This window comes from Prunus persica, chromosome G4 (assembly GCF_000346465.2).
Source record: "Prunus persica cultivar Lovell chromosome G4, Prunus_persica_NCBIv2, whole genome shotgun sequence".
Classification (NCBI taxonomy): Eukaryota; Viridiplantae; Streptophyta; class Magnoliopsida; order Rosales; family Rosaceae; genus Prunus; species Prunus persica.
The window spans coordinates 25,367,012-25,394,961 of NC_034012.1; the positions used below are offsets into that span (position 1 = coordinate 25,367,012).

General features: G+C 40.4%; 3 protein-coding genes across 6 annotated transcripts; 1 reads left to right on the plus strand and 2 right to left on the minus strand.

The window, feature by feature from the left end:
* LOC109948767 lies at window positions 661-2,562 on the minus strand. The gene is made up of 2 exons (XM_020562485.1): window positions 1,492-2,562; window positions 661-1,329 (listed from the first exon to the last, which is right to left on the minus strand). The coding sequence occupies exons 1-2, from the start codon at window positions 2,560-2,562 to the stop codon at window positions 661-663; spliced, it is 1,740 nt and encodes a 579-aa protein (XP_020418074.1).
* Window positions 3,997-5,733, minus strand: LOC109948768. Its single transcript, XM_020562486.1, has one exon. It carries the CDS (start codon window positions 5,731-5,733, stop codon window positions 3,997-3,999), a length of 1,737 nt encoding a protein of 578 aa, XP_020418075.1.
* LOC18781329 lies at window positions 9,385-27,625 on the plus strand. 4 transcript variants are annotated; one of them, XR_002271146.1, is made up of 21 exons: window positions 9,385-9,956; window positions 10,285-10,595; window positions 10,707-10,806; window positions 10,894-10,971; window positions 11,078-11,137; window positions 11,250-11,354; window positions 11,483-11,593; window positions 14,729-14,770; window positions 14,949-15,062; window positions 15,136-15,323; window positions 16,566-16,855; window positions 16,939-17,060; window positions 17,195-17,237; window positions 17,344-17,435; window positions 19,123-19,171; window positions 19,256-19,326; window positions 19,444-19,563; window positions 20,282-20,382; window positions 23,342-23,387; window positions 26,047-26,141; window positions 27,230-27,625. XR_002271146.1 is itself a non-coding variant. In XM_020561760.1 (20 exons), exons 1-20 carry the CDS (start codon window positions 9,720-9,722, stop codon window positions 26,086-26,088), a joined length of 2,322 nt encoding a protein of 773 aa, XP_020417349.1. In that variant the 5' UTR covers window positions 9,385-9,719; the 3' UTR covers window positions 26,089-26,304. The 4 variants fall into 4 exon arrangements, 2 of the variants coding, with proteins under 2 accessions (XP_020417349.1, XP_020417350.1); XR_002271147.1 differs by lacking the exon at window positions 27,230-27,625 and adding an exon at window positions 24,911-24,984 and having other exon boundaries at window positions 26,047-26,304; XM_020561760.1 differs by lacking the exon at window positions 27,230-27,625 and having other exon boundaries at window positions 26,047-26,304.

The following is a 27,950-nucleotide window of genomic DNA, read 5'->3' on the forward strand; positions in this document are numbered from 1 at the left end:
GTGTGACCATCCTGCCTCCCTTAGGAAACGGATAGGAACTTGGATATCTCCGTTAGGAAATTCCTGGCGTACCCTGCGTCTCCCGAAGGACGCTGCTTATGGGCAAATGTTGTGTTCTGCACATCTCTAGGATGATTTCCCTTAGGAAGTTGGCGAGTACCAGGGTCCCCCTTGAGAGACTCCGGGTGTGTTCTGCACATCTCTAGGATGATTTCCCTTAGGAAGTTGGTGAGTACCAGGGTCCCCCTTGAGAGATTCCGGGTGTGTTCTGCACATCCCCTAGGATGATTTCCCTTAGGAAGTTGGCGAGCACCAGGGTCCCCCTTGAGGGACTCCGGGTGTGTTCTGCACATCTCGTAGAATGCCTTGATCGTCGCCCTGCGTCTCCCGTAGGACGCTACTTATGGGCAACTACATGATTATCCTGCCTCCCTTAGGAAACAGATAGGAACTTGGATATCTCTGTTAGGAAATTCCTGGCGTACCCTGCGTCTCCCGAAGGACGCTACTTATGGGCAAATGTTATGTTTTGTGGGTAGATGAGACATTTTGGAATGAGAAACTGAACTTATATTGATATTCATAAGATTACAGTCCTTTATTCGAAAATGGAAACAACTTGGTACAAAACTTAAAACTTCTAGCAGTTAGGAGGAGGTGCTACGGATAATACTTTCGAAAATGGTGAACATTCCATTGTCGTGGTATTTCATTCCCCTCCATAGTGTCGAGTGTGTAGCTTCCTCTGCCCCCAGACCGGCTGATCATGTAAGGACCATCCCAGTTAGGATTCATCTTTTTTGACCCTTGCCTCGGTGCAGTGATGAAAGCCTTTCTTAGCACGAGGTCGCCTGGTTGAAACTGTCTGACCTTAGCTCTTTTGTCGTGGTAAGACTTCAACTGCTGCTGATAGGAGGCGACCTGGGTAATGGTCTTCTCACGTTCGCCTTCAAGTAAGTCGAGGTTGAGCCTCATCTGCTCGGAGTTCTGATCAACACTGCCCACTTCCAAGCTTATGGAGGGGACAGTGATGTGAGGTGGTATGATCGTTTCCGTTCCATAGGCGAGGGAGAATGGGGTTTCACCAGTCGATCTTCGTTTGGTGGTGCGATAAGCCCATAGTACTCCGGGGAGTTCATCCACCCATTTTCCTTCTGCGCCTTCCAGCCTTTTCTTCAAGCAGTCTAATATGACTTTGTTAGATGCCTCGGCTTGTCCATTTCCTTGTGGATACCTCGGGGTGGACAAGTGCTGCTTGATCTTGTATTTTGCAAAAAATGCGGTGATCTGCTTGTCAATGAACTGTGAGCCATTGTCGGTAACCAGCGACTGTGGGCAGCCAAACCGGCATATGATGTTTCTCCAGATGAATCGCTCCACATCGGCTTCTTTAGTAGAGGATAGAGCTTCGGCCTCGATCCATTTAGTAAAGTAGTCGGTGGCGACGATCATCATTTCTTTCTTGGCGGGCGCTGGTGGCAAGGGACCCACTAGGTCGATGGCCCATTGCATAAACGGCCATGGACTGTTTTGCGGATGATAGACTTCGGCAGGCAGGTTAGGGATTGGCTTGTATCGCTGACAGCGATCACACTTCTTGACATATTCAGCGGAGTCGTGACCCATGGTAGGCCAGAAGTAGCCTATGTTTAGAGCTTTCTGGGCGAGCGACCTGCCCCCAGAGTGGTTGCCACACTCGCCGTCGTGAATTTTGTAGAGAACCTCAAGTGTTTGAGGGTACTTTATGCAGGTGAGATGAGGGCCGGAGTATGATCTGCAGATGAGCTTGTTGCCGTGCATGTAGTATCTCGCGGCCTTCTGCTGGACCTTTTTAGCTTCGGACTTCTCCGTTGGCAGGTTTCCATTCGTCAAATAGTCGATGATGGGGTCTTGCCAACTGGGGTCCTCGTCAATCTGCATGGTATCAATTAGCTCTATTTCTTCAATGCTTGGTCGATCAAGGTGTTCGACCGGGATGGAGCGTCTGAACTGGGTATCCAGCGCTGATCCTAGGCTTGCCAGTGCGTCTGCATGAGCGTTCTCTGCCCGGGGCACTTGTTGGATGGTGAAGGTGGGAAATGCCTTCAACAGCTCTTTGACTTTGTCAAGGTACAAGATCATCCTTGGGTGCTTTGCCATGTATTCACCTGAGGCTTGATTCGTGATCAATTGTGAGTCTGAGTAGATGGCTAGCTTTTTGATTGCGAGCTCTTTTGCCAAGCGTAGGCCGGCGAGCAATGACTCGTATTCTGCCTCATTGTTCGAGGCCGGGAAGCCAAGCGTAATAGCTTGCTCCAACAGGGTTCCATCTGGAGTGGTGATGACGACCCCTGCTCCGGCTCCTTTTTGGTTCGACGCTCCGTCTACGCGCAACTGCCACATGTCTCTGGGTTGGCTAGGTTCTGCGGAGGTCCCGTCTGCTTTTGAACTTTTGTTGACCAACTTCTCCTTTTCGGCTGACGGGGTGAATTCTACGACGAAGTCTGCTAAAGCCTTGGCTTTTATTGCAGTTTTTGGCCGGTAGAGGAGGTCATATTGGCTTAGCTCTATAGCCCACTTCATGAGTCGCTAAGAAGCATCAAGGCTGTGGAGGATTGATCTCAAAGGAAAGTCGGTCATGACGATGACTCGATGAGCTTGGTAGTAGGGTCGTAGCTTTCTCGCAGAAACTACAAGAGCCAAAATAAGTTTCTCCAACTTCGGGTAGAGAGTTTCTACATCGAGGAGAGCTTTTGACGTGTAGAATACCGGATGTTGGGCCCCTAGCTCTTCTCTGATGAGAGCTGAACTGATAGCTGAGTTGGACACTGCCAGGTATACAAACAAGTCCTCACCAGGGACTGGTTTTAAGAGCAGAGGAGGTGAGGCGAGGTAAGTCTTTAGACTCTGGGAAGCTACTTCGCACTCCTCGTCCCATTTGTCTCTTTGTCATTTCTTCAAAGCTTTGAAGAATGGTCTGCACTTGTCAGTTGATCTCGAGAGGAATCGGTTGAGGGCCGCTGCTCTGCCCGTCAGACTTTGTATTTCCTTCACCCTGGAGGGCGATTTCATCTCGAGAATGGCTTTGATTTGGCGTGGGTGTGCCTCGATACCTCGTTGCGTGACTAGGTATCCCAAGAATTGGCCAGAGGATACACCAAACGTGCATTTACTTGGATTCAACTTCATGCGATACTGGCGGAGCAAGCTGAATGACTCAGCAAGATTTCCAATGTGATCTGCACGTTTTGGGGCTTTGACCAGCATGTCATCTACGTAGACCTCCATAGTTTTGCCGATCTGCTCCTTGAAGATTTTATTTACAAGCCTTTGATAAGTTGCTCCGGTGTTCTTCAGCCCAAAGGGCATGACCTTGTAGCAGTAAGTCCCTCTCTCGATGATGAAAGAAGTTTTCGCCTTGTCATCCTCGTGCATCAGGATTTGGTTATAGCCGCAGTAGGCATCCATGAAGCTGAGCAGCTGATTGCCAAAAGTGGAATCCACGAGTTGGTCGATTCTCGGCAATGGGAAGTTGTCTTTAGGGCATGCCTTGTTGAGGTCTGTGTAATCGACGCAAACTCTCCATTTGCCCTTTTCTTGTTTTGCCACCAAGACAACGTTGGCAAGCCATTCTGAGTAGGAGACCTCTTCGATGAAGCCGGCAGCTAGGAGTTTGTCAATCTCGACTTCGATGATAGCGACTCGCTCGGGTGCAAAGTTGCGTCTCTTCTGCGCCACTGGCTTGCACGCGGGGTTGACGTGGAGTCAATGACAGATGATGTTTGGGTCGATGCCAGGCATGTCTGATGGCGACCATGCGAACATGTCTTTGTTGCTCTGGAGGAATGTGGTAAGCTCCACCTTCTCTTCTGGGCTTAAGCGCGAGCCGATCCGCGCGTTCCTGTCTGGCTGGTCAGGATCCAAGGGTATTAACTCGACGTCCTCCTCGGGTTTCCATCCTTCTTCCGGAAAGACCTCTGGACGGATTTCCTCTGCTTGGTCCTGACGCCTTGATTGCTATAAGATAGCAAGATTCGGTTGCTCAACCTCCTCCAGATTTGCCTGGCTCACAGGGAGAAACTGCGCTTGTTTGCCTTTCTTCAGCCCTTGGGCGGAACATTTCCTCGCCATTGCTTGATCGCTGTTGATTTGGCCGACACCGCCCCCAGGGATTGGGTATCGAATTTTCTGATGTGTGCCGGAGGTGATGGCATTGATCTTGCCAATCCATGGTCTGCCCAGGATGCCGTTGTAGGGTGAGACCTCATTAATGACCATGAATGTTTGCAGGTTGATCACAGGTGGGGAGTAAACGTCGAGGTCTATCGTGGCCACGGTAACCGTTGTTGCACCATTAAAGCCAGTCAACGATCTAGCTAACTTGTTGATCTTTGTCTCCAAGCCCATCTGTTGGACGACCGCCAGTTGTAGGATATTGGCTGCGCTGCCCTCATCTGCATGGATTCGGTCGACCATGGCCTGAGCGATTTGAATGCTGATGACAAGGGCGTCTTTATATGGCATGTCGAGGCCGATCAGATCTTTCTTTTGGAAGCCGATCACAGGATCGTCTTCTGCTAGTGGAAGGTCGGTCGAGACTTGGGAGATCACAGTGGCCTGTTTGATCTTCCTCTTCTTTTCCTTGCTGTTCAGCCCAGACTCCTCGGAGTCGGCTAGGATTGTGTTAATCCTTATGACCTTCTTAGGCGGCTCCTTGGCGGTGTCTCGATCTTCAATCCGTTGGATGGCCTGCTTCGCAACGAATTCAGTGCAGTGGCCTTCTCTCACGAGTTCTTCAAGATGTGCTTTCCAAGCGAAGCAGTTGTTCGTCGTGTGTCCGTGCGTCCCATGGAAGGCACAGTATTTACTAGTGTCCCTCTTGTCCGGATCTCCCTTCAAGGGTGGTGGTCTTCTTACCCAAGGTTTGTTCTTCACTTGGGCTAAGATTTGATGTATGGGGATGGTGAACTTTGTGTAGTTCTCTCCTGCCGTAGCCTCCCCTTGTGGGTGCGACCTGCGCTTGTCTTTGTTTCGGTTGTTAAATCCGTCGCCTCTTTGGCCTGCCCGCTTAGTTGGCTGATCTTCCTGCTTTGTAGACTTCTTTGCGGCGATTCGATCATCATCCCAGAGCGCGTAGCGTTCCGCAGTCGCGTAGACCTCTGCCAGAGTCTGGCTGGGAGTGATAGTCAGCTCGCGGTACAAGTCGTGCTCAGTTGGAAGGCCTTTCTTGAAAGCGGAAGACGCGATTCGGTCGTCACATCCTACAATGTTCGCCTTTTCTGCCTTGAATCTCTTGATGTAATCTCGAAGGGATTCGTCAGAATTTTTGCGCAGGTTGTACAGGTGATCAGGGTTCTTCTTGATTGTCCGGTAAGAGGTGTATTCTTTGGTGAAGACATAAGCTAGTTCCTTGAAGCTGCTGATCGACCTGGATGGTAGGGTGTGGAACCAGTCTTGGGCTGCTCCTCGCAAGGTTATCGTAAACACCTTGCACATTAGCGCGTCGTCAGCCTGGTGGAGGACCATAACACTTTTGAAGTGTTTTAAGTGGCTCTCGGGATCAGAATCCCCTTTGAAGTGTATGAACGAGGGTGTCGAGAATCGCTTCGGGTGAGTGGCCTGCTCGATATCGAGGGTGAAAGGCGTAGAGCTCACCTGGTCCATCTCCTTATGTAGTGAATCCTTGAAGTTTCCTCCAGTCTTCAAGTCTCGAAGTCGGTCATTCACGAGCTTCTCAACGTCTTCTGCGCACATTGCTAGTCGGTTACGTTGGCGACCTCCACGATATTGACTGACTTCCTCATTGTCCTCCGAGGGTCGACCTTCTCGCCTGGGCTGCCTAGTTGGAGTGTTGGTGGACTGCGCCTGCAAAAGATTCTCTGTAGCTTGTCGACGAGAATTGGTTCTCCGAGAGTGAGTAACGGAGCGTCTTTCCTCATGGTCCTCATTGTGAGGGTTGTCCAACTAGCCTCCCTGGGGGCCTAGCCTTTCGAGAGCGCTTCTCTGTGAGTTGACAGCTGAGCGCCTTTCTTCGCGATCCTCGTTGCGATGGTTGTTTGGCCGACCTCCTTGGGGGCCTAGCCTTTGATGTACATCTCCCTGCGGGCCCAAGCGAGCACGGACGTCGAGTCGTCTGCTGGCGTGTTCGTCCATCCTTCTCTCCTCGCCTGGTTGTCCAAGGCCAAGGTTTTGAGCAAAGCCTATTTGGTTGATGAGCTGCCTCATTAGGTCGCTTTGGTCGTCCATTCTCTGAGCTAGCTGGTTGACTCTTAGATTAAGGTCTGCTTGACTTCGTGGATCGGGAGGAGAGAAGTGTGTGGAGCCCAACTGCATACGGGCTAGGTTTTCATTGGCGGTGTATGCAGGAGCGAGCGTCACGCGTGGAGGCAATGGAGGGAATGCTTGGAGTTGCTCCAAGACCGGCCCTAGGTCGGCGGTGGTAACGAGTCCACCTTGATGGGAAGTTCCGCCATGTTCGGCGGCGGTGGCCGGTGCGGTGGTGAGAGGTGGCGGTGCCACCATGTCGATCGTGGGATCGTGGGTGGAGTGGCTTTGGGCCGTCGCGGATCTAGCCATCGCGGCAGCTTTGCCTCTCGTGTTCATGCTTCCAACCATGGTTGTTTGGAAGGCTTCGGTGGATTGGAAAATAGGAGGAACGGATTCCTTGAGCACGCGTTGAGTATACCTCGTGCTCTCAATGAAAGCACCAATTTGTTTGTGCAAATAATCTCACGGGAGAATATTCGCCCAAGATTCCTTCGTCTTCTCCGCCTCTCTTTCTCCCTGCAAAACAGATCGGAGTAAAAGACCACACCCGGGGGGTGTTGGCCAAAGGCCCTCCGATGCCTAAGTCAGTTCAATCGATCTTTAGAGAATCGATAGCTAAAATAGGATACGGGATGTGTTTATAATATAAATCGGGCGGCCGGAGCCTTATGTAAAAGAGAGAAAGAGAGGAGGTGGCTTTGAGAGGAATTTTCTGTAGAGATTTTAGTAGTAGTTCTGACGTACCTCAACCATTGTGTGTGGCTATGCTTTTATAGTAGTCTTGGAGGCTAGGGTTTCTGAGGAATAATTCCGTAGATGGAAGGGAATTATTCCTCCCCTTTTTGGGATTGATTTGATTTAATTAGGGATTTGATTTATTAGGGTAAATCAAATCCCTAATTGTGGTAGGTATCAAATCAAATCTCGATTCAATTAGGTAGCTTCTCATTTAATTGGGGATCGTGGTAATTAACCAAATCAAATCTCAACCTAATTAGGTAACGTTCAATTTAATTGGATAATTTCCAATTAAATTGAGTAACTCCTAATTAGGTTGATTGACTCCCAATTTGGTCAAATAATCCCCAAATGGTAGGAATTATTTGACCTAGGGTTTGATTTAATTAGGTTCCCACAATTACTATTACTCTAGATGTTTTAGACACATGGTAACTCTTTGGAGGTGTATCAAGAACTGGGCACCCTGATTGGGTGTACCGAAGGCCTTGACGGGTTGTCTGAGGAATAATAGTCCCCCGGTTGGACTGCTCATTCCTTAGCCACATTAGTATTGAGGATTCTGCCATGTGATCTAGTAAAACAATTCCCGTGTTGGATTGTTTTCCCTTGGTACATAGCAATGGATGTGCGTACGTTTATATAAGTATAAAAAGGGATTTATGGGATTAACATGTTTTGAAATCAAACACATGTATAAAGGTTTTACATGCATGGCTTTCAGGTAAATGTTTTCAAAAAGGCAGGGTTAGTACATTTGTTATAGTTATGTTTAAACTTTCTTTTCGTCCACTCACATTTTTGGTTTTGCTCCCCCCATAGGCCGTGACTTGAGGAGCTTAACAACCAAGACTAGAAACTCCCTCTCCGCCTGACCGTCGCCATCGTAGGACTTTCTTTTTCTGACATTTCTAATATTTTTGACTTGTAAACTAATGAGATCCTTAGAATGCTCTAAATACGCCCATGTAGGGTTGGATTTGTGGCCAGAGGCCATTTGTAAATTGTGTGTGCTGGCACTTGGGTATTATAATTGTGTTTCTTACATGTGTAAATTTTGGAATTATCCATTTTTCAGGGGAGACTCTACCGAAATTTCAATAGATTTAAGGCGAAAAAAATGGTTTCAATTAGTAAATGGGCTAATCATCCTATGGGAGTCGGAAGGGAAGCAAGATTTGACACGGATTCCAAGGAGAATTCGGGTCGGGTCTTGTCATTTTCCAAGCCCCATTAAATTACTAAATGATGCCCTACATTCACACCACTAGATAGGCAAAGCAGGATGACAATAAGGGTCAAAGCAAACAGATAAATGTTCCTGAAATTTTAAGAAAAGACAAGCAAGAAGTAGAATAAGCAAAGTAGCAGCTACAATCTTGAGGGATCTATGATGCAGATTAACAAGGAAGAAGTAACAGCTGTGAATCTACACTTCAACAAATTACCATAAACAATAGAGAAAAAAAAGCCAAATTTTGGAAAAAGGAAAAAATATTTAAAGAGGTGCAAACCTTTATATAGAGTTACTATGTTTCAACAACTAGTACCGAGAAAGAGTAGTCTTACCCAGAAAATCAAAGCCCTAAAATTCTAAACAAAAATTAAACATTAAGTGAATGCAATAGAAAATGGAAACTTTAATATCAAAGAGAGAGGGAATTCGAGAGAAACGTATTGATTTTGACCAAAGAAAATAGGAGATTGTATTGAGAGAGGAGAATCTTTTTGAGATGAACAAGAGGGAGTTTGAAAAAAAATGAATTCAAAGGTGGGGGAATTGTGCGGGGTTGGAAAAGGTGTGACATGACACGTTGGCTAAGAGGAAAGTATAACATACCCATTTGTATTGTAAGCTTACTTTTTCTCTTCAGCTGTTCAGATGACTTTGGATGGCTGAGATTGATTCTCATATAATGTTCTCATTTTATCGTTCTCACCTGATCCGAGTGGTAATATATATAAGCTAATTGAGCACAAGTCTTATGTCGGGCTAGCCCATCGAACCCGAACTCTATTTACAGGCCTATAGTTATCCACTAACTCATGCATTTACAACTATTTGAACATTTTTTTAGTGGAGCGGGGAATTAATTTCCCAAAAATCATTCCGTCTAGTTCTATTAGGCCATTCCAAAAAGAATAATGCTACTCTTACCACATTTGTATATTACATATATATACTATCTTATGTGGCAGTTGAGGTGGACAGCCATATCTATTAAAATTATTTAATATTTTATTTTATTTTATGATTTATTTAAGTATTTATTTTTCTAATTGTCTTAATTAAAATATACTTTATGATTTAATTGATGTGACATATAATATTGATATGCCACGTCATATATTATAAACATGTGGAATAAAAATGTGGTAAGTGTATTACTCTTCCAAAAATATCCCAAAAACTTGAGTTTATTTTTCTTCTCCTACCGGGCATCTCTCCCTCTCTGTCTCTCGCTCGTTCCAAATTTCTCAGTCCTTTGTGAACTCCACAGAAGAGAAAGAAGGCAAAATAAACCATGATATTTGATCTCATCTGCCTCTTTGTATTTAATAAATGAATGAATTCATGGCTAGAACCACTAGTTGATACTAAATCAGGCAGCAGGAAGCTTCTTCTCAAGTAGGCAGTAGGGCAGTAGGGAGCAGTTGCAGTGAAGAGCGAAATCAAATGAAATGAAGTGAAAGAGAGCAAAAAGCCCTATACAGACACAGAGGCAGAGCGAGAAATGATGGAGAATGGTTATGATGGGAAATTTGCGGAGAAATTCTCAGGGTTGGCGATTTCGAACGCTGCTGATACTATTCGTTCCTCAAACGCCAACCACAACCACCAAGACGACAGCAGCTTGTTTCAGGTCATGAAAGCCGTGGAAGCTGCGGAAGCCACCATCAAGCAACAAGTCGAAGAGAATCTCCGACTGAGGACTGAACTTCAGCACAAGATTCTTGAGCTCGACAGATTTGTAAGGGCGCTCCGCTCATTTTCCATTCATTTCTGCAACAACTTCCTTCAATAATCATAATATATGACAATATTCAGAATTGTTGATACATTTTTGTTAGGTTGTGAGGTTTGCTACTCTACTCTCTTGTCTTATTAACCGCATTCAACTTTATTTATTTTGTTGTTGGGGGGTTAGTGGGGGTTGTGTTGTAACTCATTCCTTGTATTGGATTACAACCCTAACTTGTTCAAGTGTTGATTGATGCCTCTTCTTCTTCGAAATGGACCGGACCAGTCTTGTATGCCCTCTTCATGTAATTGTTTGCCTTCTTACTTATTATGGGCAGAAACTAGATGAATCAATGGCCCAAAGGTCGCCTTCAGTTGATCCTTGGTCCGAGGGTCTCCAAACATCTTTTCAAGCTCATCAACCAGTTCCCACTGTGGATGGTCAAGACAATAGAATTAAGAGTGTAAGAAACACTTATGTAGTTCTCCACCAAGAGAGTCAAAACCCAACTACAGATGCCCCAATACAAAGTCATGCTGAAACTCAATCCAACAATGGCACAATCAATGGAACCATGAAACTGCCTACAGATAATGCTGGCTCGTCTCACTTGTCTTCGCCATCTACCACATCATTTTCTCCAGGAAGGTATTTTACTTCAAATGCAGAGAATGAGGTTCCCTTACTAATCTCATTCTTAAAAGCAGTGTTAGTAAAGTATCTGAACAAATGCAGATGAAATTTTTTTGTTCGTCTTAGGTTTAACACGGTAGGAGAATATGATCCACGGTTCAATTTTTCTGGGCAAGGACTGATGCCAATGGCTGAATTAAATACTCCTAGCAGCCTCTGGAAACAGGTATTGCATATACATATACTAGATGTTAGTTTTCTCTTTATTATTATTTTAAGGTATTTCTCATGGACCAAAATTTGCATTTATTAGGATCTGAGTGTTAAGATTCATGAACATGAAGAAGAGATTATGCAATTACGGAAACATCTTGCTAATTATTCAATAAAGGTATGCTTAAATCATTCACATTGCACTTCCAATCTTCACAATGGCTGCTTATATGCCAATTGTATTCCTTGTTGATTGAAGTGACTAATGACTAGTATGATGATAGGAAGCACAAATACGCAATGAAAAATATGTTCTGGAGAAGCGTATTGCTTATATGCGTCTGGTAGGCAGAATTTCTCGTTTATTCCTTATTAAACTTCTACACCCAACCCTTGTCTCTCTATCTCTCCCCTCCAAGTAATCTCTATATTATTCTGTTTTCTTCATGCTACTAGGCCTTTGATCAGCAGCAACAAGATCTTGTCGATGCTGCATCAAAAGCTCTATCTTATAGACAAGACATTATCGAGGAAAACATACGCCTCACATATGCATTACAGGTGCTTTGCCTTTTCTCCCCTGTTTCTCTTTTACACCGATAATAATGTCATGAAAAAAATGTATAAGTTGTCAGTTGTCTTGTTTCATAACTGAGTTGAAAGAATAATTTTTCGTTTGCTTCTGTCAGGATGCACAGCAAGAGAGATCAACATTTGTTTCATCTTTGCTGCCTCTTCTTGCAGAGTACTCCTTGCAGCCACCAGTTCCCGATGCCCAATCAATTGTTAGCAATGTCAAGGTCAGCTCAAATGACCTTTAGTTGTGTTATGTCTAGAATAGATATGTGTATGTTTAGAGCAGGTCAGCTTTATTACTCTATCACTTGCTTGAGAGTTTGTGAAATATTACTCTCTTCCTGATTTAACTAGGTTTTTACTCCTATAGCTTGTGGAATTTTATTTTAAGCCTTCTTTAGAAAACCAAGGTTAAAAATGTTGGTATTGGTGGATTATATAGGAAGAATGTTTGTATTGAGTATGGAAACAACATAAATTTCCTTTAAAGAAGGAAAATTGTCGATGACACTTCTAGAAACCCTAAAGCAGTTGTAATGGATCAATTAAACGTGTACGATTGATATAATAGTATATCCATGAAGAAGTTTGACATGTAAGATGAAAGCAATGTGTGCCGCTGACACGTGACTTTGAATGTTAAAATATAATGTGCAAAAGTATCTTTTTCCATTTTTTTAAAAAAATTGCATACCTTTATGGTATGTGGTAAACTTTATATACAAAAAAAGAGTACATTAAACAGGGAAGGATGTTATGAGTATTATCCTCAATTAAAACTAATTCAACGTGGAAGAAATAAAAACAATTTGCATTAATGGAATACAAGATATGGGCAGGAATCGGGGAAGGCAGTCGAAATAGGAATATGAAGAAATAGGTGTGCCTAGATACTTTATTCTATGGACAAAGGATCTAATTGGCTTATTGAGTGGGAGGTGGCTTAGAATAGCCAAGAAGGAGAGGTGTGGGAATTAGAAACTTCACAAATGGCTGTGGAGGTTCCCACTTGAAAATGAATCCGTATGGCTGTGATTCAAAACAAATATGGGCTTAAGGAAAAAGGGTGGAATTCTAAGACAGTTGTGAGAGGTTCAAGTTATAGTTTGTGGAAATATGTTTCCCACAGGTATTCTCCATTATTGAGTTGCTGTCAGTTTGTTGTGAGAAATGGGGATATAATTAAGTTTTGGGAACATGTTTGAGTGGGTGAATTTTTTCTAAACATTCTGTTTCCCAGGCTTTACAAACTGTCCAGTATCCGTAATAGAGTTATTCCTAGCATTGCTGACTCTAACTTTTGTGGAACTGGATTTTGGTTTTAGGAGGAACTTGAGTGTGGCTGAGATGGCATAACTATCTTCTTTGTTGTCTTTACTTTAAAAATGTTCGTGTCCGCTCTTTGAGGGTTGATTCAAGAAAGTGGTGCCTAGAAATCACAGGGAGTTACAGCAAGTGTGGTTACCTGTTAACTAAGTAATTTAGGTATTGAGTCGTTGTTCCATCCCTACAGTATGAATTGGAAAGCTACAGGTCCCACCAAGGTGAAGATGCTATCATGGTTAGTGGCTCACCATAAGATGAATATTTTTGATATGGTTCAAAGGAGGAGACTAATTACTTGCTGACCATTCTCTTCGGGTGGTTTGGCTGGAGAGATAGGGTCTCTAAGATTATGTGGTGTGGGGATTGAGGAGTCATGGTAACAAGTTCAGGTTTTTTCAGCGCTTTGGTCATCTGTCACCAGAGTTTAAGGGTTTATTCTCAAATATTTGGCTAGATTGGCAAGCTGCTGTTGTTAGTTGCTGTCTTTGGGAGGGTCCTTTTGTTTTGGTTGAGCTTGTTATTTTCTTTTCGTCTGGCTTTTCTGAAGTGGTCCTCTTCTCCACTACTCTTGTACTTTGTTATTATATTGTTTGCTAGCAATAAATTGTCTCTTTTATATAAGAAATGTTATGTATATATGGGTCAGGTTCACCAGTCCTATTTTCTGACACAAATTTTAAACCATTAGACTAAAACTCTTCCGAAGTTAAGATTCTTTGTTACATGGATTATTTCTTTAAAAAATTAATAGTTAATTTTTGTAATCTCTTTCCAAACCCAAAAAAAAAGTAACTCGTCGTTTCACTACTCAACCCTTCTCTCTCTCTCTCAAAACTACAATTAAAATGTCAAAATTGGCAGAGTATAACTCTGAGATCGTCTTTGGTCCCTTTTGGCAATGGTGGTGCCCACTTGGGTGGAACCATGTAATGCCTTTGGGTGGGGATTACGGCATAGTGGGTAATGAACCATACATGTAGTTCCTAATGTGCAGGAAGTATAGCTTAGCTTGCCAGACAAAAGCCTTTCTATTGTCCATGTTGTGTAGTACCATTACAAATTTCAGGAAGAAAAAAAACAAGGTTGCTTCTTTCCTGTTAGATTCTTTGCATGTACCTTTTTTCTTCTTTTCAAATTTTCCTTCCATACCAAAAACCCAGTCCATTTTATGCTTCTGACAGAAGTTGCTTACTTATCAGTTCATTTTTGGTCTTCTGCCACTCCCTCCCATCAAATCCTGTGGACATAGCTCAATTACTTGTAAACCACATAACTCATTGTGCCTTTTGTGTGCGAATTTTCTTGTGGGTTTTGTTTTCTTTTCCTATTGTGTCTTACTTGTGTACGATGAATAGGCTTATATTCCTAACATTTCCTAAATTGACTCAATACAATGCCAACTTAGATGAGTCACTCCGATCTTAGGTAAAGTTGGCTTGGATTTAAATGACGGTTATGTTTATTTGGGATTTCACTAAGCATTTGGAAGGTGGAGTGGTTCCTTGCTTGATTTGGCATTGCTTACCCCTTGATCCTAGCCTTATTACAAATCCAAGGATTCTCTTGTATTGTTTAGGGTCAGTAATAATACTCAAAGATACAGGATAACCCATGGATTTGTAAGGCAATGCTCAAATTAAAAGTCAAGCAATACCAAGACTAGCAGAGGAGCTAGATCCCTGAAAGGTATACCATGCTCAATTTTTTATTTCTATTTAAAAATCATTTTCATGGTGACAATTGCTGTTTCCCCTGATTTGCTCATCTTAATTTTTGCAATTCCTATGAAGGTTCTTGTTCTCTTGGTATTCCCCTTTAGCAACCATTCTGTTTAAAACTTTTTAAGTGTTTGTAATTCCGTTCTCTTTTCCATCACTAGCAGCAGCATAGTGTACAGTGCTACTAGAAGTTGTCCAACCTAGGAGATTGAATTATGTTTAGAGAAGATATCTGTCAGTGTTTTGTGTGCTAGACTAAGACTTCTCATGAAATGAAGTTACTTTATAGTCCCTGCATCTTCTGCTTTCTTGCAGGTTCTATTTAAACATTTGCAAGAAAAGCTCCTTCTTACTGAGGTATGTAATGCAAACTTCAGAGTGCTAAAAACTTCACCTGATCTGGCGAATTTTTTTAAGTTAACCTCCACTTATAGTACTTTAACCTCCACTTATAGTGCTTTGAGATGTCTTTGAGCAGTGCATAATTTTTTCACCAGAATTGAATTATTTGATTACATCCTTTCCTTGATAACAGACAAAATTAAAGGAGTCACAGTACCAATTAGGACCTTGGCGCTCAGATTCAAATCACTCTAACATTGCCCCGCAGTCACCGTCTCACTCCATTGGTGCAGCATTGGCTACTTCAGTATGTTTATTTCTCTAGTTCTTCCTCTTAATGTCCTGTAAAAGATTTTCATCTCTATTGTGCTTTTTATCAGAACAAAAATGGGCTAGAACTGGTTCCGCAGCCAATATATTCCCATGAAACAGTACCAGTTTCTACTTCTGATGCTCAGACAACCACAGAGTGGGATCTATTGGGTCGCCATCAGAGTGGTTTGGGTGGTGTTGTCACAAATAACATGAAAGCCAATGGCCTGGGGAGGTATTCACCTATAGAAAGCAGGTGAGCCTGGTCAAATGGAGACTGCTTCTTACAACCATCTGAATTTGTTGGTGGGTTCTGATTTCATTGGATTTGAATGTTGAATGGTCATACATGGATATAATTGACCAAAATGCTACTGAGTTAGAGTGAATCATAAAGCATCTTTTTTTGAAATCATAATTTACCCTTGTTCACCAATGCTCATAGGTCTTTAGTTTGTCTATTGGTTAGGTCCTTATTGGTGCCAGTTGTTACAATATCCATTTTTTCACTTTGAAACTGTTGTGCCTAAGTGCCTATATATATTTTTTATTTTTATTGAAACTAGTGTGGTCTTGTTATAACAGTTCTTTCTAAACTATGAACAATTTGGAATTTATGAATCATGACCACAAGTGATATGAAGAATGAAGAAGCTTATAACAAACTTTCTAGTTGGTGAAAGCGATGTGAGGAAGGCGAAGTTAGTGAAGCTCATTTACTGTTTTTGGCTTGTTAGAGAACCACTAAATCCCAAACTGGATGGGGCCTCATGTGCAGCCCATCCTGAACATGGAAAGGCAAGCAAATGCAAACATAGAGAAAACATATAGGTAGAGTGCCACCCTGCACCTTGCAGATCAACAACCTAGTGAGGAATGCGTGCTAGAGGTTTTGAACTCAGGACCTCATGGAATCAGAGCTTTGATATCATATTAGATAATCACATACCAATAGTCCCTGAATGCTTCAGATGTTAGGGAATGGGCCAACGATATACGTCAAGCTGAGAGATATATATTGCTACATTTATACCCAGTTCATGTCCAGCAATAAATGATTGATAAGTCATGCCGTCAATCAACAGACAATGGATTTTAATTTTTAATTTTTTTTTTATAAGCCATTGGATATTTAGAGTGTAAATGAGTAACAAGGCCATTTAACGCTTCAACTTCAACTTCAACAGCCCATTTATGAAGTTTACAGGGCCAACCAGCAGCATAAATTTCATATCTGTTCCGAATAGTGTATTTTCCAAAAGACAAAACATGCCCTAAATCCCAAATTTAATATGATTGGATGCTTTAGGATTTTCTTACATAATTTGTCTTCACAGATTCAGACCAAATTTATTTCCATTATTGAAGCATGAGTTTAAAGTTTTGTACTCCTTTTTATTTACAGATTGTTAGTGGTAATCAGGAAGCCAGGGAATATATGTGTATTTCTATGAATTTATATGCAGTCTCTTGCTCAAGTGTTTCAGTTGTTTACTAGGACTTCTGCAGCCCAAGATGTACCTACTCAACTTGCTGTTACTCAGGGTGATGCACAAGTAACTCGATACAGTGAAGAAACCACCAATAAACAGGTCACATTTCGTGATCCTGTCAGGAACTCAGAGAGTGATTATCAAGATCCAGAAGGAAACCATAATGAGAGAGAAACGTCAGCCAATTGGAATTCAGGAAATGCTCCTTACACAACAGCGCTTGATGATCCCAGCTCCTCGTATGCCCATTATCTACCACCAGTGCTTGAAGAACCTTCTTCTTCATTTTCAGAGGGTCATTATCTATTTTGCACTTTGTTTATTGGTCTTATTATTGAGTCTTGTCACTTTTAAAATCTGGTATATTGCAATATGCAGCTGCAGATGATGATCCGTTACCAGCTATAGATGGCCTACAAATTTCAGGCGAAGCTTTTCCTGGACGGGAACTTCAAGCATGTGGATACTCTATTAATGGAACAACCAGTTGCAATTTTGAGGTGTGATTTTGAATATAACTTTTCCTCAGCCCCCTCCAACACCCACTAACACATGTAAAACCTAATCATTTTCAGACTTTTTGTTAGAGACACATACAAATTTGTAATCATATATATTTTTACTGCACTTCCAGTGGGTACGCCATCGGGAAGATGGATCTGTTTATTACATTGATGGTACTGATCTTTTCCTTTTATGTTCGATGTTGGATTTTTTTTTTAATAAATTTTTTGCATCCTTTTATCATGTCAATTCTGAGGCTTGCCGAGTTTCTGATAATAGGAGCAAAGCAACCAAACTATCTTGTTACTGCTGATGATGTTGAGACATACCTTGCTATTGAAGTCCAACCTCTGGATAACAGGAAGCGAAAGGTACTTTCTTAATTGTAGTTACATGTGTGGCTGACTTATTTTGTCTCAATATTGATTTCTCTCTCGCTCTCTCTCTCTCTCTCCCTCTCTCTCTCTCTCTCTCTCTCTCTCTCTCTCTCTCTCTCTCTCTCTCTCTCTCTCTCTCTCTCTCTCTCTTTTTGGGGGATGGGGGCAAGGTTTTCCGAATGTTCAGTACAAGTGAGGCTTGAACGCAATGAAATGCATGAGTTGTCTAATTAGTTTGATGTTCAAACTTTGTGCCTATACAGTAATTGGCTATAACTTATAAGGTATCTTTCCAGAATGATATTTTTTATTAGGCACCTTAGATGTGCCAAACATTTCGGAAAGCTCAGAGAGTAATTGCTACACATGGTTGGTCAGTAATTCTTCCTTCGTCTTCTGCATGTCAGATGTCAAATATTTAGGAAAACAGTGTTAGTATGTGGGAGGCCCAACTCTAATACAGGAATTTATGCTAGCATTATGTGGTAGCTACCATTATCTGTAGCTAAAATAATATACAAATGCTAGTTCATTGTTGTCGCTACTAACCATGGCTCTACTTGTTATAAGGTCCGATATATCTATAAGAAAATGAACAGTAAGTTCTAAGTTGAGTTTCTTGTAGTGCAAAACCAGTCACTTTTAAATGAGATGAGTGCAATCCCTAGATAGATTTTCTGTTTTCTTTTTTTAAAGGTCTTTTTTAATTACCTAAGGTCCTAAGACAATCCCTTAATTATAGGGGATGGAATTTTTGGGATACATTTTAACCCTCTCATAGAATTTGTACTGGCATTCACAACGTGTGCCAGCTTGCCGCAAAAAAATTTGCACACAGCATAAGGGTGGGGTGTGGGGAGTTTCGAGGCCCCCTGCTTTTAAATTGAAGGAGGTAACCCACCATTTGGGCTGCACCGCATTTTGTATATGAAGTTATCTCCACATAGGATAGGAGATATGAACCCAACCCACCCCTGCAGTGCAGTTGCTTGTTTACCATGTTAAACCCACGGGTAGAACTCATCCTTGAAAGCAAAACTTACAAGGAAAGGGTGGCCCGTCTATTTATATACTGCACCTCCTCCCAAGCGAAGGGCGTTCCAGGTCACCAATTATCTTTAAGAGAAATCTTCGTGATAGAGAGTTTGATATGTTTTTCTGAATTATTTTCTTGTATTAGTAACCTCACTGTGCATCCTTCCTGTGCTTACGAGAGAGTTGTTCCAGGTCGTTTCTTGTAAATCCTGTTCTATGTCTTTCTTGATAACCAAAACCATCCTACACTTGGTCCTTAGTTCATTTTCAAAGTCCAGTTACTTGTCTGGGTGGTGGCCCATGGCAAACTCCATACCTGTGAGATTCAACAGAGGCAGCCTACACTTCATTGTCTCCTCTTTGGTCTGTTCTGTGAAAAAATGCTAGCGAATCTTCTTTCACGTCTCAAATTTTGAATGGTTTAATCTTGGTTTTTTGTTTGGATTGGGTGGTTCTGAGCGCTCCCATCTTTTTCAGTTGCATCTGGGTGTTAATCTTGTTCATACGTTAATTTCTTCTTCTTGTTTTTTTTTTTTTTTTTTTTTTTGTTTTGGATAGAAAACTTAATGCTTATATTGATTAAAAAGGGGAAGTACAATCACAAAATCTAATCCTTGTTTGTTCATTAACTTGGTTTTTTTTGTAGGGAGAGCTTGTGAAGGTTTTTGCCAATGAGCACAAAAAGATAACTTGCGGTAAGTAAGATGACTCAGGTATTTTGTAAATATCAAGCCATTCAAATTCCATGGATGTCACTATTCTTTTCTCTTTATTCACAGATCCTGAAATGCAAAGTCACATAGAGAAGATTCTCGGTAGTGGTCATGCTTCATTTAAAATTTATCTGTCGGTATGTTTGTACATGAAAAATCCCTACATTTGTACTTAGTGTACTTATTATTCATTTAGCAAGTGTTTAAAGATAGATTATTGTTTCTTCTATTGAAAGTACCTTTTCATTTTACAGACTGGATATCTTGATATATGGGAACCGGCTACGTTGGCTATTAAGAGGGAAGCTTATAGTATTAAGTGTAGTGAAACTAGTGGTGTTGTACTTACGGAAAAGTTTTCGCCAACAACACTTGTATGATTTCTTACTTATTAACCTTTTTGTTATTCTGCATGGATTGGTGAGGCTTGGCCAGCTTAAATTGCAGTAGTTTTGGAAATGAGTAGATGTTATAAACCTTGTAGGAATGTGAGTAAACGGTGCTGAATTGATTGATAGACTTACTTTTCATTTTTTCCTTATTTATTTATTCCATGATTAAGTAAGCTCAAGTGTAGTTCTAGCTTTGTTCAATTGAATGTAGCATATAAAGGTTTTTCCAGATTCATGCTTTGTTAGAAGCCCAATTAAAACCTGGATGAATTCAACATGACTTGTGTCCCTAATTGTAAATGTGAAACTGCGGTACGACTCTCTTTATTACTGTTGTCTGGCAAGAAGTGAATATACCTACATTGGTTTATATATGATTCTAGTTCTTTTGAGAAAATCTGAAATGCTTCTTTTAAAGTACATGAGTGGTTTAGATTTCACACTTCAGGTTATTATTCTTATTCAGTGTTTATAGGCTTCTTGCTTAGCATTGGTCCATTGGATCGTAGATTGAATAAGGTATTGGGATATGTTGAAACTCTTCTGATGCTTTTATTAAGGGGGAATCAAATTTTGTATTTGTTTTACGGCTAATAATGTTTCTGACCCAGTAAGTACTAGTATTTTCAGATCTATGTTTCTTCATGATTATGTTGTATGTAGTTCCTGTCTTATTTGACTTCTTTTCTTATTTTGTCAGGTAACAATTCCATATGGAAGTCCTACAGAACTCATAATATCTAATCCTGGCGGGGGTGAGCATATTTTAAAAACAGATGATAGCTCGACTGATATTAGCTGGTAAGCAAAAAATGTTTCCATATAAACAGAAAAGAAACAGGAAAAAGATAAAAGTCCGAAATTTTTGTTTTGTGTGAACATAAACATTTGAAACATTTTAATGCATTCCTTTGAAACAACCAGATCAGGATATACCAATCATGAACTCTTATTTAGTGTTTGGTAGTTGTGCGTACAAATTATATGTTGGATATATTTTTTTTATTATCGTGTTTGACTGGCTCCTCAGTACTGGGAGTTATTTGCATATAAAACCCACTCTCTACTGCCAACTGGAAAATGAATAGCTAGTTTATTTTAATCAAGTAGACAATTGCAACTATCAAAATGATTTTATCTTCTTTTTTTTTCCTAGTACATCTACATGCATTGTTAGCTTATTATTCTCCACAAGAAAACTTATGCTTCAAGTGGTTTAATCTGATTGTATAAGTAATTTAAAGAGCTGAATTATGGAATATTGAAAGGGAAAAAAGAATCTGAAAGAGTTAATCATGCATCAAGTAATTAAGATGCAATTTTCTTTTTATAAGAATGTGAATCTTTATAAATAAAAAATAAATAAAACAGTATAACAGATCTGACCAAGAAGTCCACTTCAAAAAGGAAACTAAACGTGCAAACTGCATTACCACTTCAATCCTAGGGAAAACACCGAAACAAAAAGATAATTCCAAAGAGCTACAAAACAGATGATTTCCAATCTGACAAATGATAGAAAAAGATAACTCCCTAGAAGTTAGAACCATACTTGTGATTACAGCCTAGCAAAGGGAATTTTTCTTTGTCTGGAATCTTGAAAGCCGCTTCCCAAGCAAAGCCTCATTCCTTTTTGCTAAATTACCCAACCCTAATCCTCATTTTTCTTTGGGTTGTTGAGACACGATTTCCCAACATGGTTGGACAATGATCCAAAGTCAATCTAGTAAGTAAGTGCAGCTTGCCTTGCATGAGGAGAGAGCTCCTCCCAATCCAAAGAAAATAGACCACGTAAAACCTGCATTATGAAGTTCATGATCCCTCAAATTTGTTTGCTTATAAAATCATTAAATGCCCTCATGCTTCTTGTTACCCTATCACCATTTGACATTTTGGAAGCAAACCTAGTAATATTAAAATCTTCGCCTATACTATACACCATCTTGATCCACAGCCCAGATAAAGGCGCCAACTCCTCCCAAGAAAATCTCCTCCATCTAGATTTGTTTGACTCGTAAACCTGTCAGCCACCAATCTCTTCCACAATTTTAATCGAACAAGAAAATTCTCCCACAACAGATTCCTGACCGCGACCACCTTAGTGTTCCACTAATCAATATCCCCCCTGACCTGCTTCCACAAGATGCCACAAACACCCAATCCTTGTGCCTTCCCCCAAAATACTACTCACTATCTTATCAATTACCACCCTTTAGTCTCTTGCAAAATTACTAAATCTGCACCACAGTTGAGAAGTACTCCTTTTATCACCCTTCACTTGGTCGCATCCCCTAAACCTCCAACGTTCCAGCTAACAATCTTCATTGGACTTTCTCACTTTCCCCTGACCTGCTTCCACAATATCCCCCCAGATTCAAACTAGTCAGAACATCCCCCAAATTCTCCACCATCTCCTCTGCCTCCATTTCCTATTTCAGAAATCCATCTGAACCCCTCTTCTATTCCAAGAACTCCACTGGAGACTTTAAATTCCCTCCAACGGAGTAATCTTTGGTAGATTGATGTTGCTCTATAGGAAGTGGCTGTGACCCCAAAATCTAAGAATCTGCATTTCTTTGCACCTTTGACAGACTCTTTCCTGGACTTAGATTAGAAGAGTTCAACAAGGATGCTGAACTAGACAAATCCCCTCCCTCAGCACGAGGAAAATACCCACTTTCTTTCTTTCCACTAGAGCCCTCAGGTGCAACCACAAAACCTTGGTGGTTGGTTAGACAAGAGTCATGGTGAGAAACTACCTGTTCTGACTCTTCAGGCTCACCCTCTGCTAGACGGAAGGAATCCCCTAGGCTGAGCATGAATCCTTCATCTTCCAGTGGCTCTTAATATTATTCATGTTCTTTGTCCAAATCCTCTTCCAGCATATCTGAGCCCTCAAAAGGTCCCCTAGTTGTGACCCATCTTCATCAAAACTGCCGTCTAATCCTTGTTTATCTAACTCTTGAAAACAGTTCCAAGAGTTCCTGTTTCTCACTTGCCTGCAAATCCTCTAAATCATTTCCTTCCAGGGTTCTCTCCTCCCCTACGCCAATCCCTTTTGAATCTGAAGCCCCTCTGAAGCAGCAATACTGTTCTTTTTTAGATACGATACTGCAATTCTCTATCCCTCTTCGGTTAGAGCCCAAATCAAATTAACCCAAACCCATGCCCACGCTGCTGCCATTGTCTTCCATGTCAACTTCTGTATCACGAAGAACTGGAGTGTGTTTGAGTTGCAAGGGCTTTTGATTTCTTTACTAAATCTTATCTGCATGTTTCTTGATTAGACTACTTATTTGTTCATGCATATATCATTATGGTAAAGCCTTTTCATATAATTCAAATTTTTATGCAAGAATATTGTTTTTTTTTTTTTTTTGGGTTTCTTATTTATTGAACATCAACATCACTAGTTATAGATTCTGTCCCAGATTTCAGTTAATCCACTGTATCAAAGAATGTAACTGATCCCGAGTAGTACATATGATTTAGTTCTACTGTCATTGTACTAGTTCTGCTGGTGAGATAGTCATATTTGCCATGCACTGCCAATTCTTAGTTGTAGATGCCATGGTTCTAACTTTTATATCTTTATTTCTTATATGGCTACTTTGTATGTCCTTGTTTAGCAAAATATTGGTTCCAAACGATTTGATGTGATTATATTTGGAAGGTTTTATTCATTCCTATGTTGTTTAACTATTTTGTTTCTTTCCTCTCCTGATATATCTCTTTTTATTTTTTCCTCTCCTTTTTGCAGTTCTAGAGATACAATTGTGCTCACGTTGAGATTATTTATCCTAAGGGTATAACACTTTAATCTCTGGCCATAATCTCTCTTAGTTTATATAACATGGAACTATGATCTTTGAAGGTTTTGTTTGGGCATCTAATTTTGTCATACGTACTTATAGGGACCAGACATAGAGCAAGTATTTACATATATGTTTATAGGAGAAAATCTAGTGCGAGACTAGAAAAGTGTAATATGTGGAGGACATGACATTTAACAGTAGCTTGTTAGATACCACTGGCCCTAAAAGCTTGAGCTGTTAAGGAGTGGACCAACAATGTATAATCAAGCATGGGAGGCACATTAACAAGAAAGATTGAGATACCAGAAAGGCTAAAGAAGAGGTGAATTAAAACTTAGAAGCGAAAACATGTAGCTGCACACAAGTAGTGATATTCCTGAAACTTAACTACTACGTTATCCTTCCTCTCTTATCTCTTAGTATACTTTTATCTTTAATCAAATGAGGCCAGCTCATTTTCAAAATTTTGAGTCAATAGCACAAAATGCCGGTGAGCTTGAGGTGGATGTGGAGAAGTGCAACTCGAGTTTTGTTTGATAGAAGGTTACCTTTGAAGTTAAATGGCTAAAATTGTATACGACTCTTATAGGCACCTCACCCAAACCTCCCACGGCCCCTTTTTATGTCATCCCACCCATGTACTCTATCCATCTTCGGCCCCCACCTCGCATCCTCACAACCTCTGAGTAGCTCCTTTTCTTCTTCTCTTCTTCTATGCTCCCTTTCCTCCCAACATTAGCCCCACACCTCCTACTCTGTTCTCTGATGTAATTTTGATCTCCCAGCCTCTATACTTATTCTCTTCTCTGTTGTTATGTGCTTTCCATTATGTGGAATGCTAATGCATTTCAGTTTTGAGCTGTCCAGCTAATTTTGAGCCTCCATAACGTCTCAATGATTGCTCAAATGCCCATATAATATAATATAATATATATAATATTTTTATTTGTAATAATTCGAGTCCTGAAAGTCTTACGTGGCTCACCTTGGTAGACATAATAAAACACTTGGTGCCTACTCCTCGCCTTTGAAAACACTGGAAGCGAGTAAATTTAGAGGGAAAGCTTCTGCAAACACATCTAAGAATGTAGGAAGAGCGGTGTTTGACCCTACAAGTCTTATGTAGATATAGATGAAAAGCTAATGTAGATAAGGGCATTATGTAGCACAAGGAAAATTGCAGTGAGGCCAAAAGTGGACGGACTAGGATTTAGCATAATTGGAGTACGTAGTGATAGAAACAAGCTTTTCAGAGACAATTTCAAATTCTTTGAGTCTTGATTAACTTATCAGTTGTGTGCCAGAAGAAGCTGATTTTTTATTTTTAAAAATTGTATATGTATTACTTAAGGCTATAATGTACTACAAATATATGGTGATATCCCTTCTCTGTCTTTGAACCAAAGTGAGAATTGCACATCCCTATTCATCTCATTTTTTCCGCGCACTGTTTTTTCAAGAATATAATTTGAATTGCTTCTGCCTTTTATTTTTCTTTCTGTTTGGTACACAAGATCACATAGACCTCGGAGACTCGAATCGAAGCATTTAGTGAGGGAGACAAGCACAATTATAATGCACTTAGCAGGTGGTGCTTCCTCTCCCTCCTTAATAGCTCACTAGACTTCCTGTTGTCTTGTTCACAATATTGTTTAGGCACTTTGATGTCTTCTTTTCTTTCCTCGGACTTGTCGTCTGGTCAGTCAACCAAGTTTGATACACACCTTCATTTTTCATGTCTTTGGGGACCCAAATCTCTCCATGTTTAGTGAACTTCTATTAACTGAAACAGAAAGAACCATGTGAAATGAAAGAAGAGGATTAACCTACTTGATACTAGCCTGATTCAAACTACAGAAGTAAACCCACACCCTTGTGGGGGAAAATAAATAGTTTTAACTTACTTTTTATTCCCTCAAAAAAAATGATAATAATTTATCTTTGAATAAGTAAAATTGTAATCATATGGCCTTAGAAGGGTTTGAGATATTTGGTATTTAGTTTTGATTACAACCCTTTCGGATTTCATTTTTAGCTAGAGAAAATAAGTGAAAATTAGTATCTTTCTTTTGTATTGAGTCATCTATAGAAACTGAAGGAAAATAAAAGGGAAAACAAGGTTAGTTTAGTGACTTGGTTCCTGTAATTTCGATTTAGCGTCACACATTATGCTTTTCTTAACTTGTTATATGAATCTGATGCAGGGCAGCGGCTATAAGCTGCTGTCCAGCGACCCAAACATACCCAAAATACAGAAATTAGAAGGACAAAGTTGTAGAATCGAAGTTGGAACGAAGATAATTGAGTTCTAGGGCAAAATCCCAAGATAATTGAAATTATATTCAACAAAAACTCAATACAAGAGTCTCTAATTGACAAAGGAAATTGAAACAAAAACAGGAAATTGAACTAAATCCTAGTAAGAATAGGAAAACAAATAATAAAATAACCTATTAATTTGGTATAACTAAAACTTAGCCTTATTGGCTGATGAGCCTACTTAGATTAGGAAGTCTAATAGATGCTCCTGCATCAGAATCATATACGTGCCAATGTTTGGAATTCATTTAATTCATTGTACGTATTTTTGTTGTTGAGCACATTAAATCTTCCTTGGCATCAGATTTCACCCATCTCTTGGTTCCTGCAGGCTGGTGAGAGAAGGAAAGGTAAAAAAAGGTTGTTTTTTTGAGTAGGACACTTATCTCCTGCTGTTGGGCTCCGCAAGAGCTTGTGTTCTTATGGGTAAGGTTGTCCATTACATATTTGGGTGTTGGTTGTGCTGTTGAACTTCCTGCTATTCAGTATTTGTTAGAGCAGCAATGAGTTTTGTGTTGTAATTTATTGTATGAAACGATCAATGTTGTTCTTTTTAGATTTATACTGCTTTTATTTTTTCTTTCTGTTTAATTCCACCATCTCTATCTTATACACACCGTCCAGAAACGTATAATCGTTTAGGGGTTAGGATCTGGGGACAGCTATTTACAAATAATTTTACACTCCTTTTTAGTTCCTAGATCCATTTACATCTAAAGGGTCCAAAGGAAAAGTTAAGATTTCTTTTCACTTCTTTTACTTGTTATTTTCTACACAAGCAATAGGATGTCCATGACGACGTGGCAAAATCATGTATGACGTTAAGTGGTTGAGTTGAGTCTTATCAGGTCAGGTTCATACGGGTTGACACGACAATAACATAAATATTGAGGGTGGAACTTTGTGAAATGTGCTTTAGTGTTTTTCTTTATTATATACAGAGTTTGATGCAGAATGCATGTGATTAGTTTTCCTAATGCTCTTCGGATTAGTTATTATTAGTTTTCCTGTCATGAAGTAAAGAATATTGTCCTAAGATGTTTGAGATGTTCCTTATGAGAGCAGCTGTATATAAGTTTGTCATCAAAATAAACTACCAGAAATTTATCAATGTAAGGCTGTAACGCATGAGTCATCACCCTCATAAACGTGCTAGGTGCATTGGACATTTCAAAGGGCATAACAAGCCATTCATATAAACCATCAGGGGTTTTAAACATGGTTTTCCATTCATCTCCTTCATGAATGCGGATTTGATGGTAGCCACTGCGAAGATCTATCTTAGAAAACCATTGGGAACCAATCAAATCATCCAACATATCCCCAAGTCATAGTATGGGAAAACGATGCTTAATAGTAATTTTATTTACGATGCGACTATCAACATGTATTCGTCAAGAGCCATCCTTTTTTAGGGTAAAGAGAATCTGAACAGCACGAGGACTTAAACTATGATGAATAAAGCCCTTTATCCAGCAACCCCTCAATTTGTTGATTCAATTTTGCTCACTTAGGCGGATTCATACGATAAGGGGGAAGATTAGGAATTTGCGAAGCAGGAACAAGGTCAATAGCATGCTGATTCTCTCTCGTAGGAGGTAGTTCATCCGGTATCAAGTATGACATCAGAGAATTCAGTGAGGAGCTGTTGCATGGGGTCGGCAGGTGGAGTGAGGGTGTCATCATATGCCGGCTTAAGCAGGTTTTCCTAATTCTATTTGGACTAGTTATTAATTCAGTTAAGGATTCCTTCTTGTTGAAGGATCTCTTATTAGTTATTTTGCTTTACTATTTCTCAAAGTTTACTTTTCCTTTTCCTAGAGTAAAAAGGGTTGTGCCTTTATAAATAGAGCAGTTTGTAATCTTTTAAGGCAAACTTTATTAATGATAAATTTCCTTACTTTAAACTCTCTGATTCCTTCCCTTTCCCGTTGTCTCTTCGATCTTTAATTCTTCTCTTTAACCTCTTATATTCTTCTCTGTTCTATTGTTTAAGTGCTTAATCTAATACCCACATATTGTACTACATCAGAGTTGGGTAAATTTTTTGGGCATTTGTTATGTAATGTGTTTGACACAAGTTTTTATGGAATTATAAGATGCCTTCTTCATTGGCGAAGCATGATAAATTAACAGGTAAGATTTGGGTATAAGATAATTTCACACGACATGATGTGAACACTTGGAAATACGATATATTAAAAAGTCTAAATGCATGGATGAATACTATTAACT